The sequence below is a fragment of the Cyrtonyx montezumae genome, unplaced genomic scaffold (assembly GCF_038088225.1).
Source record: "Cyrtonyx montezumae isolate F1298 unplaced genomic scaffold, pur_monq_1.0 scaffold_17, whole genome shotgun sequence".
Taxonomy (NCBI): Eukaryota; Metazoa; Chordata; class Aves; order Galliformes; family Odontophoridae; genus Cyrtonyx; species Cyrtonyx montezumae.
In genome coordinates, this window is record NW_027071903.1 from 15,219,131 (window position 1) to 15,237,537 (window position 18,407).

An 18,407-nucleotide genomic window follows, 5' to 3' on the forward strand; every position below is an offset into this window, starting at 1 on the left:
GTAGAGCAGTGCAGTCACCTGGATCTGAAAGGAGAGTGGTGCTGGATGGGTTGACATCCTCCAGAGACCTCTTCCACATCCCGCTGTGCCCGTGAGCAGGCTGAGAAGTGCAGGTGTCCGTGGCACCTGGCCCTGCCACAGCCACCAGTGACTGGGGAGCTGCAGTGCCAGGTCCCGTGGAAATGCTCTGAGACAGGCAGAAGCTATGACAGGAGGAGCTTTCCAAGACCCTCTCTGATTTTTCTGATGGAAAGTGATGGATCGTTGGAGGTTTCAGGTGATTTCACACGCAGGAAGTGAACGTGGGAGCAGCATCCTGGACTCTTTGGGGCCAGGTCTCCTCCCTTGCTGCTCCAGTGCCCTTTGAGGAGAAGGAGTGCTTGCTCTGAAAGCAGAGGCTGCTTACATCCAGCCAGCTGCAGCAGTGAGATGTAGTTTGGGTGTCCACCCTGGTGCTGATGGCTCTTGCACAGCCGTATCGTGCTGCCTGCATCGTCACATCGGGTTGTCGGCAGCAGTGTGATTTCTAGCTCCTCTATTTTGGGAGGAGGGTGTGGGAAGCAGTGTGAAGCTGTGCCCCCAGCAGGCTCGCAGGCAGGCTTATTTCGGGCATCTCAGAGGCTGGGGATGGCAGGGCCTCCTCCCTCCCCAGGGGCCATCCAACCTCACTCCAGTTCCATCCCCACTCTTCACTGCGTGGAGGTTTGAGCTGCACTCTGTACAAACGCAGTGGAAGTCCCCAAACAGCGGAGGGCAGCTGGGGCTGGCTGAGATGGACCCCGAGGTTACCTCTCCCTTCCTTCTGCTTTTCTAAGGCATCTCAGGAAGACTTCACATCCCAGGAAGCAGAAGCACGCCAGCTCTCATGGACCCATGGTCTTGTTGGGGTTCCTTTTCTTTCATCTTGCACTTGTTGCTCCCTTTGGCTTTCCCCCTGCAGGTGGTCCCTGGCTGCTTCACAGCAGTGCTCTGTGATCACGTCACCTCCTGCAGTCCCAGAGAGCTTCTACTTCAGCATTAGAAATATTGTTGTTGTCGAGGTGCCGTGAAGTTGCCTCCAACCATTCTAGAGAAACAGGGGTAGTTTAATAAATGGTTATGGATTTTCCATCTCAGGGCTTTACCTCTCCTCAGGAGTTATTAACCCCGTAGTATTTAACTCACAGAGCACCAAGCTCTGGTTATTTTCCCTCACTAGAATGGATGCTGGCTGGAGGCTTGGTGAGCCATGAGTACCCACTGGAGGAGTGTATCATTAAGGGAAGGCACCAAATTCCCAGCTAAGAGTGAAGCACACAAGGCTGCTGCAAAAGCTGGTGCTTGACTCTTGGCCAAAAACGGCCAAGACATCCTTCCCCTGAAGTACTTAGCCCTGCTGTTTGACTCCATCCTCATTCCACACTCACAGCCCAGTGGTTTCCATCGACCTCATCCTGCCAAGGGGCCACACAGCTCATCCATCCCACTCAGGATTCCCACTGCAGGTCCCTGTTCATACATATTCTCTTTTCTAGATTCAGCCCTCCAGTACCTAAATATTTAGTCAAACCCCAACCAAAAGAAGAAGAGGGAGCTCCAATGGAGCCCTTGGCATCAGCAGAGAGCAGCAACAAGGACGGGAACGTGAAGGAACCAGCCCAAGCAGTGGGAGCAGCAGAAGAACCTGCCCCAGGGCCAGCAGATGCAGATGGAGCCCTGGAGACACAGGTAGAATCTCCTATAGACCCAGAGCTTGGATATTGTATTGACAGCCATAGAGCAGATGGGTGCTTTCCCAAAACAAGGGGTGGCAGACAGTGTGCTGTCACCTAGCTTTGAGAATGACTTTGCTGACTGCTGGCATGCTGTGGAGGTTGATCCTGGTGCTGGTGAGGGCAGGAAAAGCCAAAATGAGCATGAATTTCAAGGAGGGGGGCTGCACCTGCTTGCATCCTGATATCAGCTGCGTCAACATTGCGAGTCCACGTGGGTTTTTTTTTCCTTAGCCAGAAGCAGTGGTGCCCTGTGGCTGCACTGAACAGCGTGGCTAAATGCTGAGTTAGGAGCGTGAAGTCTTTCTGATTTCCTGCTTTGTTGTCATGTATACACAAGTAAACCAGGGAAATCCAAGTGGATGTGTCTAAGCAGGATCCAGAACTACCTCACATCTGTGCTGCGGTTTGATTTGCTTTTGCTGCTGTATTTGGGCAATATCTGTCTAACTTTCCTGGGCAGAAGGAAGGCTGTAAGCTTAGGATAGCTTGGCTAACATGTTTTGGAGGGCACGCTTTGCTAGTTTTGAAAACTTAGAGATGACAGAATGGCACTGAAAACAGTGGGGCTTATGTGCAGTGCAGAAGGACTTAGAGGATGGTGGGTTTGGAGAGGTGCTGTTGGGGCTGGAAGGGAAGTAATCCCTTCGATGGCTCCTTTTGTAGGCTAGGAAGGAGGACAGGGAGCTGTGCTCAGGGTCTTTCATTGCTGAAGTGAGCAGCAGTGTTCGTTGGCTGAAAGATCTTGGGCTCGTTGGCCCCAGAATAGATTATATAAGGTCAAAAAACCCTTTTGCGAATCATGTTGAGGATGGCCAAGATTTTCCATTTATTCCTGGGAAGAAAGGGGAGTGTAAGAAAACTCAGCCCTCCCCTGTATTTTATCTGTTGTGGGAGATTGAGCCTCTAATGGGGACTAAGGATGTCCCCTAAATACTCTTGTAGCTGCTGAAGTTGAGACCACAGCATGAAATGCTTCTTCTGATTAAGAATAAGCACATATTAGAATAGCACATATGCTATTAGGACTGAAGAATAAATCCTTCCTGTATAAATAGGAATCAAAACCCCCAAGGACAACTTCCCTTCTTTTGAGGGCACTTTTGAAGTTAAATACCACCAACCAGCATCTCAGCTGCCTTGCCCAGGATGGGGCTGTTGAAGAAGATAACTCCAGTGGAGACCTTCAGCTCTCTGGCACTGGGGAGCAGATGAGGTGCAAGCTAAGCAGTGCCTGAAGGCCTGCCAGTCACTTCCCAAGTTCTTATTTTTCAGTTTTTGATATTATTCTCTTGCAGCTGGGTCCCTTCTGTCATCACGGGGGACCTCACCTGTCCAGGTTTGGGGCATCAGCTGTGAACGGGCTCAGAGCCACACTGAACTGATGGCAGGGACATCCCATGTTTGATCTGTGGCTGGGTTCTATCTCAGCTGCATCTAGCTTGACAAGGTTCTTCCTTATCAGTTGAAATAATCGTAGGAGTCCATCACTGTTGGTTCATAGAATATCCCAACTTGGAAGGGACCTGTAAGGATCACCAGGTCCACCTGCTGGCTCTGTGAGCTTTATGGATCCCTTCCAACTTGGAATACAGAGAAGAGCCCACATAGGTGGGATGTGGATGTGGCAGCAGACAGAATCATAGAGTAATAGAATACCCCAAGTTGGAAGGGACTCACAAGGATCGTTGAGTCCAGCTCCTTAGATTGGCCAGCTCCTGCTGCAGCTCCTGGTGCTGTTTTCCCAGCTGCTACCACCTGCTGCTGAGGAACTGGAGAGCGCTGCAGAGACAGTGAGCGCTGCAGAGACAGTGAGCGCTGCAGAGACAGTGAGCGCTGCAGAGACAGTGAGCGCTGCAGAGACAGTGAGCGCTGCAGAGACAGTGAGCGCTGCAGAGACTCAGAGCCTGGTGGAGACCAAGGAACCAGTGGAGCTTGTGGAGAATGAGCCCCTTGCCTTGGGTGTGGAGGAGGTAAGAGCTATCTTCTTGGTCTGACTTCCAGACTTCCAGTGTGGCAAGCAGTTGCCTGTCCCCTGCCCATGCTGATGCCCTTGGTGCTGCTCAGTGGCCTCGCATCCCTCTGAGCACAGCATTGTGCAGTGCTGCTGAAGCAACCAGCCCTGGGAGAGGCCGTGCAGGACGTGTGGGGCTGAGCAAGGACCACAGCTGTGGGCATTATTCACCCTGCTGGCATTAATCAAGTAGACAGTAGGAAGTTTCCGCAGTGGGTTTTGCTGTGGCATCTCTATAGAGTGAGCAGCGTGTTAGTGCCCAGGAGCAAAAAGGACGAGGAGCTGTGGGGGCTGAGCTGGAGCCTTCCCCCAGCTCCAGGACTCTCATCTCCAAGTCTCATGCTTCTCCAAAGGCAGTTAAAGCTTCTAAAGGCGTGATCTGCTATGGAGAGAATGCAGTGCTGCCAGGAGACCTCCCAAATTATGCTAATGTAATGTACTAATGAAAGCATTAATTAGTGAGTATGGGAGAGAAGATTTCCCCGTGGTCCCTCCACTGAAAAGTGGAATGGCTGCAGAAGAGGTTAGGATGATTCTGTGTGCCCCTGCAGCTGTGTCCTTCACTCCACACCGGTGCTCCAGCCTCACCCCAGGGCCAGGTGGCTCTTCTGCATTGACCTAGATGCTCCCTACCCCAATCTCCCTCCAGGTTTTCAACATCCTGCCACTGTACGGCGAGCTGCAGCCAGGTGAGAGCCAGCAGGTCACCTTCACCTTCTTCGGCCACGCCAACCTGGTGGCCCATGTCACGGCTCTGTGTGAGGTGCAGGGGGGTCCATCCTACAACGTGATGCTCAGCGGGGAGGCCTCAGTCATCAGCTACCTCTTCAGTGTCACGGAGATCGACTGGGGGCTGCAGGTACCACAGCTTCTCTTGGGGCTGGTCCTCGTCTTGATCAGGGTGCAGGACTCTTTCCAGCGACTTTGCTAGGTGGACAGCTTTCCCTGCTCTTCCTCCAGCATCTGTGTAATATGTCTTGCATCCCGACTGTTGTTCTTATGACTGTCTCCAATCTCCAGAGCTGGGAGTTCCTCCTGGTCGAGGTTTCTAGCACTGTTTCCCAGGGCAGGAAGGTGATGATCTGCAGAGGAACATGTCCTTAGGACATCCAGCTCTGAGACCCAAGGAGATGCTCTTGACTACTGCTTTTGATTAAGCAGCAAAATAAACCAGGAGAGAAGTTGACTTGGGCTCCCCAGTCTGTAGGTGGAGAGAATTCCCCCCTACTTTCCCTATTATAAACTAAAATCCATTCAGATATTCCTAGCTGCATGCAGTGCCATCTCCCTTTCTGCTGCTAGCTCCAACAGTGCTTGCAGACAGACTATTGCAACACACGTGCCACTTGGCAAGCATAAATAATGTCTTACAGATGAGGAGTGGTGGGATGATGACCCAGAAGTGACCGCTAGACGTTGGCACTGCAGAGCAGGGCAGCTGTCCTGGCTTATCTTTGATTTTGGTGGTGTTTGGCCCTCTTTACGTGGTTGTTTTTGCACCTCTGCAAGCCACCCCAGATAGCTGCTCCTATGCCCTGCTGCTGTGGGCTCACCCACGTTAACGTTGTCCCACCTTAGGAGGGTCAATGCCCATCTTCTGTCCCCCTACAGCTCTTTAATGAAGTTGCTGAAGCGGAGCTCACCCTGCAGAACAGAGGCAAGGTGGGATTCCAGTACCAGGTGCTGAGCCCCAGTGACAGCCCTCTGCCCGGCGTGCCCCTGGTGCTGCCCAGCATGGTGAGTATAGGGCAGCACAAGCAACAAACCTCGGCCCTGTGGGGCAGAGAAGGGCTGCTCTTGCTCTCTGGCTAGAGTGAGGCTTCTTTGCCAGAAACGAGCAGCCCTGGTGTGGGTCCTCTGCTCCTGCAGAGCTTTGTGGGGCAGTGAGGGGGGCAAGGAGGAGAGGAGAGCCTGACATCCTACAAGGATGACACGCTGATGCCCTCTTGCTGTGAGCTTCTAAAGTCACAGCTGAGACTTGGAACAGCATCAGCCCTGGCACTTCTTTCCCCTCTCTGCTCCTGTCTGATGCTCACCATCTGTCCACTCAACTTTGTTTGGTGCCTTCCCCCTTTCTTCTCCCACTCTGTGCAGGGTTACATTGGACCTGACCAGAAACAGGTGCTGAAGGTCTCCTACTTGCCAGGAGTGCCCGGAACCTTCTGTAAGACTTTCCAGGTCCAAGTGGGGCACCTGGAGCCAGAAACCATCACTCTGAAAGGGGAGGGGAGCTTTCCCAGGATCTGCTTGGATCTGCCCAGGAATATCAGAGGTGAGCTCTGCCTCTCTGTCCCCAGGAAGGTCCCCTGGTTTCCTCCTTTGCCTATAGGGTGGCTGTCACCCACCTGGAGGCTTGAGGGGTGTCACACCCCAACACCCAGCCCTCCAGCAGCAGCTTTTTGCGTTCCCAGTAAGGGAACACACGTGGGCTTTGCCCCAGGAAGCATCCTGCAGGTGCGTCTGCCAGCTGGAAAGATTATGGTCTACGTGACCAGCAAGACAGTTGGCAAGGACAGATTTGCATCACACTGCAGGGGATGAGGTGTTCCTCTGTGTGGTGGAAGATGGGTGGAAGCAAGCATCCAGATTCAGAGGAAAAGCAGTACCTGCTTGCCATAGACCGCTTGCAGAGCGTTGCTGGGAGAGGACAAGGCTGGGGGAGAGGGGCTTCCCAGCTTACATGAGACCAGTGCTGCACTCCCATTTCTATTTTTGGATATTTTTTTCCTTCAGGAAATGAAAAATATGAGAGGATCCTTCAAGAGGCAAGAGAAAAGCTGAAAGAAGAGAGCCAGAGAGATGAAGCAACTGTTCTGGGGGAGGCCACGGCCACTGAGACACCAGTGGATGACCTGGACACCGTGGTAAGAGTGCGGTGCTGTCCTGTTCAGTGTGTCACCCTTCTGCAGTGGGGTTGTGTGTGCCCTGCTGTCACCTGGGACCTCTGGCCCATGATCATCCTTCCTCCCTGCGCCATCTTTGAGGTTGTGGCACTTTGTGATGGAGGTACAAAGGCATCACTGGGATGCTTGCTCACAAATTCTGCCACGTTTCTGGAACTTAATAGCAGAATGCAGATGCCCCATCCCTGGGAGTGCCCAAGGCCAGGTCGGATGGAGCCCTGGGCAACCTGATCTGGTAGGTGGCAGCCAGCCCACTGACTTTGCTCTCCACAGTTGGACATTTGCCTGCAGATGAAAATGGAGGAGATGCTCATAGAGGAACATGCTTTGGAGCAGCGGAAGCTCCTGGCCTCCTGTCCCCCAGAGGAGGCAGTCTTTGACCAGCGAGCTCGTCGGAGGCTTCTCAGGTTGGTGGGGACTCTGCCTCCAGGTGCCCCAAGGGTAACACTCAGCTCCCGAGAGCTCCTGCAGAGGTGGGACTGGCCAGGGCCTTGGGAAGGACCTGATCTGGAGGGATGTGCCATGCTGTCTGTGAGCAGCTGGGTGCCCTCCCCTCTGTGGGGTCACCCACAAGCTTTGGGGGTGCCCAACTTCCCACCATTTAAAATGAATCTGTTTTTCACTGCTAGCTGAGAAATGGTTTAAAAATTCTCCTTATTCCTACTTTCAGGGTGCAGCTGCCTGAGTACATCCTGGATTTTGGCTACGTCATTCTCGGTAACATCCATGCACATATTGTGAAGATCACCAACACTGGGCAGCTGCCCGTGTCCTTCTGCACAGTTAGACGGGTTCTGCGTGACACAGGTAACTGGGATGGAGGTGCTTCTCACCATTTCTGATGGTGTGTGCCACTGGATGCATGGAGATTTGAAGTGCTTTTATGTGCAGCTTGTTCCTCCTCAGGACCCCATGCTCAGTGCTGTAGAGCCTGAGTTCTTCTAGCCAAAGCCCACCTGTGGCTGTCCTAATGCTTGTCTGCAGGGCTGAAGTGGTGCAGTCACCTGGTAGACCTCTCAGCATCTCCTTTTCTTGGCTACCAAGAGGTTTTGTGCACTCTGTGGGCTCGCATTGCAAACAGAGAGACCCTTTGTGGCTGAGGAGTGCTTTGTCTCATAGTGTCATAACACTTCTGCTTGTGGGGTCTTCCTTTGCATCAAAATAGGCTTCCAAAACGGGCTTTGAGATAAGGCTTGTCATCCCATGAGTTGCCATGTTGAGTCAGTGTGGGATGGATGGATGGATGCCTCCCCCAAGTTCTTGTTCCTCCACTGAGTAAGGGAACTTTAGCTGGAGATCCATTCTGGAGAGGTCCCCACCATCCCTGGGGTGCCTGGTGAAGGATTCCTTTTAACACGGGGCAGCAAGTCCTCTCTGGAGAGGAATGGGACTTGTTCACAGAACAGCCACAGCTGTATGAGTTTGGTCACTCATCTCAGCTGCCCCGTTGTCATCCTTGAAGGTTTCACCGTGGAGCTGGACCATGTGGTGAACCTGCCATACTGTAAGACCGAGACGTTCGAGGTGCGCTTCGACCCGCAGAGCGCCAACGTGCCGCTGGGAACAGCAGACGTGCTGCTGCCCATCAAGGTACCACCTCCTGTCCCCCGTGTCAGGCAGGACACAGCAGGAGGACCCACCTGGGCTCTCAGTTGGACACTCTGCTCTTCACCAGGTCACAGGAGGCCCCACGTTTCGGCTCTGCCTTCGTGCCAGCGTGACTGTGCCATCCCTCTGTGTCTCCAGGGACAGCCTGGAGTTCTCCACTGTCCAGTGTGGGCAGTGTCAGGAGGAAACCATCCAGCTCTACAATCAGTTCCAGGTGCCCTGTACATGGTTCGTCACCATGAAGGAGCCTGTTCCGAAGGTAATGTTTAGTGGGGATAGGTTGGTGGTTGGACTAGGTGGTCAAGGAGGTCTTTTCCAAACGTACTGATTCTGTGTGTTAGTGGGGATAGTGATGATGGATTGGTAGCTGGGCTAGATGATCCCTAGAGGTCTTTTCCAACCTCAATGATTCTATAAAGCAAGGAGAGCATGTGGCTTCTCAGTTGGGTTTCCTTGGCCTCTATTGACTTTTTTTTGCCCCTATCACTGTCTGAGCACTTAGGCCACAGCTCATGAAGCTTTTGAAGGGTACAGGACAGGGCAAGGCTGGTTCATGTGGACCTGTTCCCTATCTGCACCCGTGCCTCCCTGTCCCCAGCACAGTGTGTGCAGGAATGGAGGGTCTGTCGTTGCAGGCCAGCGAGGCCTCACATGCTGGTTTCTGTGCTCAGGTGGATAAATATTTGCCAGCAAACGTGCGACGGAAGCTGCAGCGGGAGCTGAAGGCCAAGCTCCGTGTCTTCAAAGTGCTGCCCTCAGCTGGGGACCTTGCTCCAGGGCAGCGATGCAACATGCGGGTCAGGTTCACACCCACTGAAGAGGTGAGATGGACAGAGAGCTATAACGAGAGCGCAGGGAGAAGGAGGTGAAGTCAGCATCCCCTGCCATCATTGCCTCCGCAGTGCTGCTTTCTACGAGCTCCCTGTGCCTCACTTTCCACTGCAGCACCCTCTTCTTTGAGGTGCTTTGAGATGTCAGTGGGAAATGGTACACTGCAGTGTGGCTACACTTGGTGCCAGGAGGAGTTGGCAAGACCCCTCCACTCTGCCCCCATGCAGGTGCACGCTGCAGGCTGAGCCCTGGAAGGGCTGCTCTGGGCTGATCCTGCTGGTACAGCAGACCATCAGAGATCAGACACATTCCTGGGCATGGCAGCAGAGACACCTGTATTGCTGCGTTGCCAGTGATCCCTGACATGTGGCCCTGGCACTTTGGGACACAACACGAGTGAGGAAACCTTCCCAAAACATAGGTTATGTCTGACAGAGCCTGTCAGCACATGGTGGTATGGACACAGGTGCTTATGTGCCTAGGGCTGTCCCCGTGATGTTTGAATTGCTAGCTGAGGTGTAACCATCTTGTCTGTGGTTTTGACCGGAGTCAGACGTGTTTTGACCAGAGCAGAGTTGTTTCTAGCTAGTGAGAGCTCATCTGCCTCTACCTGACACTGCTGCTTGACAGAGCAGTGCCAGGGCTGTGTCTGAGCAACATAACCTTCTTTTCAGAGATCCTACAGAAGCGAGCTGAAGATTAACATTTGCCAGAGCAGCCAGCCCCTCCAGCTGCAAGTCTCGGGGCGTGGGCTCGAGCCACATCTGCAATTCAACCCCCCAGTGCTTGAGCTGGGACCACTGCTGCCAGACAGCAGTGGGACAGCAGAGACAGTGGTGGTAAAGAACCCGTGCGAGTTCCCCATTGAGTTTTACTCACTGGAGTTCGACCAGCAGTACCTTGCTGAGGAGCAGGTGAGGAAGTCTGGTCCCCGTGCCATGGCTTCATGGTACTTCAGCTCCTTGGGGCAATATAGGCAGTCCCCAAGGCAAAGTCTGGTGGCCTTTCATGGTCAAGTCTCCTCTTCTTCATGTGCTGGTTGGTTTCTCTTATGCATGCAGATCCTGCGGATGCTGAAGGACTATGATTGCCACAATACCCTACTGCTGCCTCCACGTGCCCCGGGTGAGAAGCTGCCCGCAGAGGTGCTGGAGTACTACCAGGACCAGAAGAGGCCGCAGGATGAGCAGACAAAGTCCAGGACTGGGGATCCAGCAGGCCAGGACAACGGTGAGGCTCTGACATTGGCTGTCCTGAATGTGTCTCACCCACAAAGCCAGTAGGACCAAGTCTACCATCATCAGTATTTTAAATGTTCTCCTTCCAAACAACTGAAGCACAAACTCAAAGCTTTCCTCAAGGCAGAGACAGGTTTCTGAGTTCCTTGGGCGTCTCGTTTCGTGGGGAGCTCTGTCTTTTTGCATATGGTCATGTAAAGTGACACATGGCAAAGAGCAGGTTGCCAGGTCGTGTTCACCATCAACCGCCCTCCCCTTGTCCTTCCTCCTCAGCCAGTGGTGGAGATGTCCAGTCCGTCCCGGGTCGAAGACGGAAGCGCTCTTCTGGGATTGTTCGCACCTTCTCGTCTCATTCTTCAGTCATTCCTCTGTCCACTTATGGCGAAAGCCAGTCCTACAAGGTGGACTCTAAATCTGAATGGGGAGAAGAGGAGGAAGAAGATCTTGAGAAAGGACATGGATCAGGTCAGAACCCTATGATTTTTGCCTCTTCTGTGCCTGCTGTGGCAGAAGGGCCTTTAGGCATTGCTGGGTGCCTGTGCTTTCCCCTTCCTGCTACTCCATTTACTGCACTCTGAGTGGGACCCATCAGCAGCATTTAAGGCAGACCTTAAATGCAAGCCTCAGGGAGAGGAGTGTGGGGAAGCCTCAGGTGTGACGCTGGAGTTAGCAGGATCTCCTCTCCCAGGATCTGAGGGGATGGGGAAGAAGTTGAGAATCACTGGTGTTCAGGAGGCTGATTTTTGTACCCGGTTCTGCCTGACAGAGCATCAGGAGAGCACCAGCAGCAGCAAGGAGGCTGCAGGAGAGCTGGAAGACAGCCCTGTCCTTAGGGCCATTGCCCAACACCTGGGCATTGATCTCTCTCCTGAAAGCTGTGCGGCCCGAAACCAACGAGGGATCGTCATCATCGTCCACGGGGCACCCCTGACAGGTGTGTGTGCTGCACTGAGAGCAGAGCAGCAGGCTGAGAGGCATCCTGGTGGGCCAGGGTGTGTGGCTGACTGCTTGAAGTCCGGTGTCTGTGGATCTGCAAGGGTGTGAAGCAGCCCCAGCCCTTCTCCTTACTGGTGCAAGTGGCTCATCTTGTGTCTGTACAACTGGGCTTGTGTCCCCTGAAACTAGGTGGCCTCAGCCACATTGCCTCATGGGAGTGTATTGGCTTGTGGCCACGTTGCCATGTGAGATCAAGACTCCAGAAGGCCTGACCCCCACAAACGTGCCTTGTTGTTGCATGAAGGCAGTAATGGTGGTGGGACAGGACTCGAGCATTGAGGCAACAGTATGGGACAAAGTCCATGGGTGGCGGTGAGCTAGAGATTATCTCCCTCTCTCTATGACAGCATTTCTAGCCATGTTCAGGCTGCCTCTCTCTTAGTTTCCCATGCCAGTGTCACCATGTAGGCCTTCTTCTCCCTCAAGGAAAGACATCGGCTGCAGTCGCTCTCTCCAGACACTATGGTGCAGCCTGCTTGTCCATCGACTCGCTGGTGACAGAGGCCATCTCTGACAGGAGCAGCTCAGCTGGGCTCTGCGCACAGGATCTGTGCCTCAGGGCTGCCATGGAGCAGAGCCACAAGGAGATGGAGGATGCTGGTATGTTGAGATGTGGCCAGAGCCATCCCAAGCACCCATGTCTACTTACTCCCCGTGAGCAGAAGTTTGCCAGCCCCTGATAGGAGAGAATGGCTTTAACCTAACAGAGGGAAGACGTAGGTTAGAAGTTAGGAAGAAACTCTTTACTCAGAGGGTGGTGAGGCACTGGCACTGCTGCCTGGAGCTGTGGGTGCCTCATCCCTGGGGGTGTCCCAGGACATGATGGGACCCTGTGCAGCCTGATTTAGTGATTGGCAACCCTAACCACAACAGGAGGTTGGAACTAGATGATCTCTCCAACCTAAGCCATTCTGTCTTTCTATGGCTCTGTTATTTAACAGCGTGTACAAGTGCAAAGCCAGCTCACAAACCCTCTCCAATTGTTTGAAATCTCTTCGTTTTAAGGGCTCACACAGGGATGCTTCCTGCAGGCTGCTTAGCACATGTCCCTATCCCTGAGAGTGGTGAAGCACACCTGCATATTTCTCAGGGTTTTTATTATTTCGTCAAAACTAAATTCAGCCGACTCTTTGTGGCCATCAGGCAGAACTGCTGCCCATTTTAACAAGGAAAGAGCCCTCTGAAGTGGCTCATGAAGCACTAGATGCCTGACTTGGAGAGTGATTTCACAAACATGAGAGAAAGGGACGAATAGCCTCCCTGAGGAGCTTCAGATGAGAGACATGCTGCAGAGAGACTCTTTTCTCCAGAGATTTTTCCTACGTACGCCATCAGATGGCCCAGCTCGTGGATGTTTTGTTTTTCTCAGTGACTTTTAAGGTGTTCTGTTGGACAGCTGGTGCTCCTAGCAGTGCAGATTGAGGGCAGACATCAGCTCTAAAGGGAGGCTTTGCATTGCCAAGCCTTGAGCTGGGTAGGGTTGGGAGAAGCTGGGATGTGCTGGGATATCCAGCATGGAAGATGTAGCTCCAGTGGAGACTGGCGATGGCAGCTGGGGCAAGGCTGAGCATTAGAGCATCTGTAGGGTGTAGAAACAATGGTCCTGAAGGGTGAACCCTTGGCTTGATCTCTGGGGGGGTGTACCATGCAGCTTTTTTGAATGGGTTGTGGTAAAGGTCATAAAAGCAAAAAGACCAGCACGAACAAGGAGGTGTTACAAAAGAAGGAAAATGAGTGCTCACCCATCTCCAAGGATCTAGGTTCAGAGGGAAGGAATTCCGCAAAGGAGGGATCTCCAACAAGAGATCTTTCCTCAGTGGCAGGTCAGCCCTTAAGTGAGGTCTAAGAGGGGTGGAGCTTCTGGTCACACTGGTGAATGACCTTCACCTGTGCTTCCAGGGCTCACCAGATCTTTCCTTCAGGTGCTATTCAGTGGTTCAGGCTGTGACTCAACAATTCCCATATAGTTGTGGATGGTTGGACTAGGTGATCTTAGAGGCCTTTTCCAACCTTAATGATCCTATGATTTTATGTCCAATCAGTGCTGCCCATGTGTTAGGAAGGACGCAAGGTTGTACATTAAGTGGCTTGAAAACCCATTACCCAGTGGTGTGCTCGGCCAGCAGTGCCCATCACTAGGCCATGCTGGGCTCTGTCTCCTCTGCAGGTCAAAGCACAGACCCATCTGCCCCTCAGCTCAGCAATGAGCCCAGGCACAGCCTGGACAGGAGCCAGTCCAGCTCTGGGGAGAAGACCAACTTGCATTCCACCAGCACCCGCAGCCGGGCGAGTGCAGCCATTAGCAGGAGGAGATCAGATAACCAAACATCCCAGTCCCAGAAACAGCAGCGCACGGACTCGATAGTATCACAGGTGAAGAACCAATTGCTCTGGTGATTCGTGAGACCTTTCAAATGTCTCTGAGCTGTGCTGCGTATGGTTCAGAGTGGGAACAGAACCTCTGCTGGGTGGTATGGTTGGTTGGCCAGGCACAGCCCTGGTCAGCATGGCAGCTTGTGGGATGCTGTGGTACAATCTTGTGTCTCCGCTGGCCCAGGGATGAGCCCTCCAGGGTTCTCTCCTGGAGCCCCCACCTTCCAGCTTTGTTCTACCTCAGGTCTTATCTCCAATTGCCTGGAGTTCTTCCAAAGGGTTTCATTTGTCTTGTGGTGTCCAATGCTGCAGAGCTCCTCCAGCTCTCATCACCTCTCACTGCTTCCTTGCATCCCTTTGCAGCGGCAGCTGAGCATCAGAGGCAGTGTGTCAGGAGAGACGGCCTTGGTGAGCTGCATGCTGCCCGAGAACATGCTGGGGACCATCCTCTCAGAGAGGCTGCAGGTATGGCGCATCCTCTGCCTTTGGGGTCTGGAGGCACTAAGTGGCATCAGGGGGCAGTTGGAGGGAGACCTGGGCTGCCGGCATCTTGGTGAAGATGCAGATGCCGTCAGTTGGCAGAGTGCAGGAGCTCATCTGAGCTGATGCGTCTCTGAAGGAGCAGTGTGAGGTGCTGGCACAGCTGCCCAGGGAGATGATCGCAGTGGTCTTTCCAACCTTTATGATTCCATGATTTGGAGCACTGCCTCCAAGCTGATGGACGAGAAGATAGCTTGTATCCTTGGATGTTTGGCTGTATTGCCAAGCTGAAAGGCTAGTGCACGCTGTTGCTGACTCCCTTTCTTCCTTTTTGGCTTTATTCCCAGCTGAGTGACTGCTACCAGGGAGTGGTGTTCGATGGCCTGGAGACCCTCTTTGCACGCAGCATGGCATCTGCTCTCCTCTGCCTGCTCAAAGCTGTCAACAACAGGCCTTACATCTATTTCATCAACCTGTTCCAGGACTATGCCTCTTGGAAAGCCAAAGAGGTGGCTGCAAAAGAGCAGGAAGGTGAGAATCATCTCCATACCTCTCAAATGTCCTCTCGAGCCCTTGGCCTTGCCCATGTGTCCATTGGGACATAACCAGCAGAACTTGTGAGAAATGTTTTGGGTTTTTTTTAACCCTTCCACCTTAGAATCAAAGAAGCATGGAATTATTGAGGTTGGAAAAGACCTCTAAGGTCATCTAGTCCAACCATCCACCTAACAAATATTGCTCGCTAACCTATGACCCTCAGAGCCACATCCCCACGGCTCTTGGGCACCTCCAGGGACGGTGACTGTGCCAGTGCCCAAGCACTCTTTTAGTGAAGTTTTTCCTATATCCAACCTTCTGCCTCAGCAAAGCTAGCACTCACCTCACGGTGTGAAGTTATAGCTTCATGGTATGCATAACACTTACAGTGTGTATCTTTAAAGCTTGGACACAAGTGCGAGCTCTCACCATGGCATGGTACGTCTCCTCCATGCTGGGATATGGTTCTTGCAAAGCAGCACTTTGGGGGATTATCAAACCACAGTAGGGATTGGGGCTCACTGCTATCCTGCAGGGGCTGGGCAGATTAGTGTGCTCACCCCCAGCACCAAGCTCTGTGTGTATCTGCTAATGATTTCTCCTCTGGTGTACACGGAAGAGCGGGAGAAGGAAGAAGATGCCAGGAGGGAGAAAGCACGCCTTCAGGAGATGGATGAGGAAGAGTATGATGCCCTCACTGTAGAACAGAAAACTCAGGTTGATGACAGTATACTACAAGCCCAGCGTGAGAGGAAGAGGAGGTCTGTAAGCCTTATGTGGACAGCTCTCCAGTACGGCGTCCCTGAAGGGTTCCCCTGTTCCCATCCCACATGGGACTCCTGAGCACCCATGTGCTGCCCTCTTCCCTTCCCCGTGGTGCAGGCAGGCTGCTGGAGACTTGGTTGAGTGACACCACAGCAAGTCTTAGCACTTTGTTCTGTCAAGGCTTGAAGCTTGTTTCCCCAGGGGGAGATGACTAGGACTGCTTCAAATTGCTCTGATTTCCATGACAGACAGCACAAGTTTCCTAGGGCAATAGCTAGGTAAAGTGTAGTTGTTCAGAGCTTGTTTTGCAGGAGGGGATTTACTGCAGCTTTTGCTTTCTGATTGAATGGCTGTCCTGTTGCTGGGCACCACTGAAAAGAGCCTGGCCCGGTTCACCTGACTCCCAGGGCTTTCAGCCTTTCCTCATAATGGGAGATGCTCCAGAGCTGGGCTCTCTCCAGCAATTCCTAGTCTGCCTTGAACTGGGCAGCCCAGAACTGGACCTAGTGCTCCAGCTATGCCAACTTCTCCCCAGGGCAGAGCACGGGAGGAGAACCTGTGTGAGCTTCTTTCCTGGCAGACCTTATCAGCAGAGGTGCCCAATTTAGAAGCGTAGAATCTTTCAGGTTCGATAAGATCTTTCAGGTCCCCAAGTCCAATCCCAGTCCACCCCTACTATGTCCACTGGCCACGTCCATCAGTGCCACATCCCTGTGGTTCTGGAACATATCCAGGAGAGGAGACAGCCTATGCCAGTGCCTCACCTTTAGGAGGATAAATTCTTCCTAGTATCCAATGTGAACGTCCCCTGATGCATCACAAGGCTGCCACCTCTCATCCTGTCACTGTTACCTGGGAGATCAGGCCGACCCCCCAGCAGTCCTAAATTTGGCCATGGGCAGGCATGATCCACATCACCCCATGGTGACTTTTGGGGATGTTTTCTGTTTGACTTGCTGAAGGAGGATGGAGCAGCTGGCTCGAGAGCTTGAGGAAAGGCAGAGGCAGGAACTTGAGCGCTTGAAGGAGGAAGAAGAGCTAAAGAAGAAGTCTAGGTGGGGGAGAAAAGAGCTTGGAAAGGAGAAGGACAATGCCTTGAAGAAGAAAAGCCAGCATGGGGGCAGACAGGTGGGTGGTTGTGCTATTGCAGTGATCACCACCATCCTGCAAGTACTGATTCAGTGCTTTGAGATACTCACTTCTTTTCCCATTGCCCAGAATTCCATCCCTTCCACCAGCAACGCCAACGCGTCCATCAGCAACCGCTCAGACACCAGCAATGGGGTGGACAAAAAGGAGACTGCAAAGGAGCACCCAGAGGCTGCTGTAGGTGACAAGGATGAGAAGAAAAAGTGCAATAAGGTTCCCCCGACAAACACCAGCCCAGCAGTGCCCGTGCAACCCAGCACCACAGAGCAGGAGGAAGCCAAGGAGATGACACTGAGCGAAAGCGAGAAGATCTTGGCCATGAGATTTAAGGCCTACGAGGAATCTCAGAAAGATATCACACACATTTTGTCCAACTGGGACAGGGTTCGTGGTGTTCTCGTGTCCTCTGGGAACCAGGAGGAGGTGTGGCAGCAGGCAGAAGAGCAAAGTGTGCGTTTATCCAGCTGCAGGAGCAGGAAGGACAGGGAGAAGGAGCACCAGGAAAAACTGAAGGAATCCCAAGGGCAGGAAGGGAAAGGTGCACAAGGGTCAACAAGAGGCCAGGACATTGGAGTGCCTTGTTTGGATATCCAGGTGCTGGATGTAGATGATGCTATTGGGAAGATCCTGGAGAGTGGCACGCTGCCCCCAGCAGAGCAGGTAAAGCTCCGTGGGGCTCAAATGGTGACATCTGAGCCCTAGTACTTTGTGTCCCACCAAGTGACAGTGGCACAGAGCCTTGTCCCATGCTATGCTGTTGTTCCACTGCGGCTCCATGGAGCCTATAGGGCTGGGAAGGTTCTCAGTTCCTCTCATGTGATGGCAAGAGAGAATGCCATCCTGGCAGTGCTCTGCATCCTGTCCACCCCACTGGGCATAAAAAAACCACAGCGCTCCATGTAAAAACATTGCCAGATATTCAGTAACTGAAAGGAAAGAGCGTGAGGATGCATGTGACTAAGAATTAATGGAGTTTTCTCTGATCTTTTAGATCCTTGATAGCCTGGGACTGGGTCCCTCAGGGCCTCCCATTCCTCCGACTGCATTTTACTCTGTGATCCACTACCCAGAGAAGCGGGTGGCCCCAGTAGGAGAAGCCCTCCAGCACTTCATCTTTGTAGATCCAGAAGGAGTGATGGCAGAAGAAGAAAAGAAGGGATCTGAAAGCCTTGTGGATGTCTGCGTCACGCCTACCACGAAGGTGCCAGGGAAAAGGGATGGGGTGGGGGAGATGGAAAGGAACCCCTGCAGAGAAGGGCAGTGATGTGCTGTGGGTTCCTGCAGATATGGGGCCCGTCTCTAGCCTGATTCAACTGAACAAGCCTCATCTGGGGGGGAAGGGTGGAGGCTTTGGTGCAACCTGAAAAGAGGTTTCACAGGCAGAACAGAGCCCAGCAAGGGAGAGCAAGGCACTGGGCAGATGTGAAACCAGTAGAAATTGGTCATTTATTTGTTCTCTTGCGTGTTTGTCTGCAAACCTGCAGCTTTCTTTCCAGGGTGGGGATGAATTAGGGCATGTCTCACATCACCTTCCTCTTCTTCCTCACCTGTTGCTCAGGTGTCAGAGGAGCAGCTCACCCCCACCAGAAGGAAAGCGAGGAAGGAAAAAGCTGATGGCAGCCGAGAGGTCAGGAGAGAGAAGCAGATCTCTGCCAGAAGCAAGAAAAATCTCCAGGGGGAGAGCACGAGAACATCAACACGTTCCACTGATGTGGAACGAGGCAGCGTGGACGTGGGCCTCCCTCGAGGGAAGCCCATCAGG

The 18,407-nt window shown here is 53.0% G+C and overlaps 1 protein-coding gene across 1 annotated transcript in view; it reads left to right on the forward strand.

Annotated features, from left to right (window-relative positions):
• Positions 1–18,407, forward strand: part of HYDIN (HYDIN axonemal central pair apparatus protein) — an 80,220-nt gene that overhangs the window by 58,328 nt on the left and 3,485 nt on the right. Inside the window, exons 23-47 of the mRNA XM_065734211.1 lie at positions 1,515–1,707; positions 3,500–3,544; positions 3,632–3,724; positions 4,415–4,624; positions 5,377–5,502; positions 5,860–6,037; positions 6,499–6,629; positions 6,942–7,075; positions 7,339–7,475; positions 8,131–8,258; positions 8,344–8,535; positions 8,948–9,097; positions 9,782–10,021; positions 10,169–10,337; positions 10,619–10,810; positions 11,112–11,279; positions 11,768–11,941; positions 13,509–13,714; positions 14,027–14,179; positions 14,542–14,725; positions 15,351–15,492; positions 16,459–16,624; positions 16,715–17,305; positions 17,637–17,846; positions 18,204–18,406. Coding sequence (XP_065590283.1) covers positions 1,515–1,707; positions 3,500–3,544; positions 3,632–3,724; positions 4,415–4,624; positions 5,377–5,502; positions 5,860–6,037; positions 6,499–6,629; positions 6,942–7,075; positions 7,339–7,475; positions 8,131–8,258; positions 8,344–8,535; positions 8,948–9,097; positions 9,782–10,021; positions 10,169–10,337; positions 10,619–10,810; positions 11,112–11,279; positions 11,768–11,941; positions 13,509–13,714; positions 14,027–14,179; positions 14,542–14,725; positions 15,351–15,492; positions 16,459–16,624; positions 16,715–17,305; positions 17,637–17,846; positions 18,204–18,406 — 4,515 coding nt within the window. The remainder of the gene's footprint in view (positions 1–1,514; positions 1,708–3,499; positions 3,545–3,631; positions 3,725–4,414; positions 4,625–5,376; positions 5,503–5,859; positions 6,038–6,498; positions 6,630–6,941; positions 7,076–7,338; positions 7,476–8,130; positions 8,259–8,343; positions 8,536–8,947; positions 9,098–9,781; positions 10,022–10,168; positions 10,338–10,618; positions 10,811–11,111; positions 11,280–11,767; positions 11,942–13,508; positions 13,715–14,026; positions 14,180–14,541; positions 14,726–15,350; positions 15,493–16,458; positions 16,625–16,714; positions 17,306–17,636; positions 17,847–18,203; position 18,407) is intronic.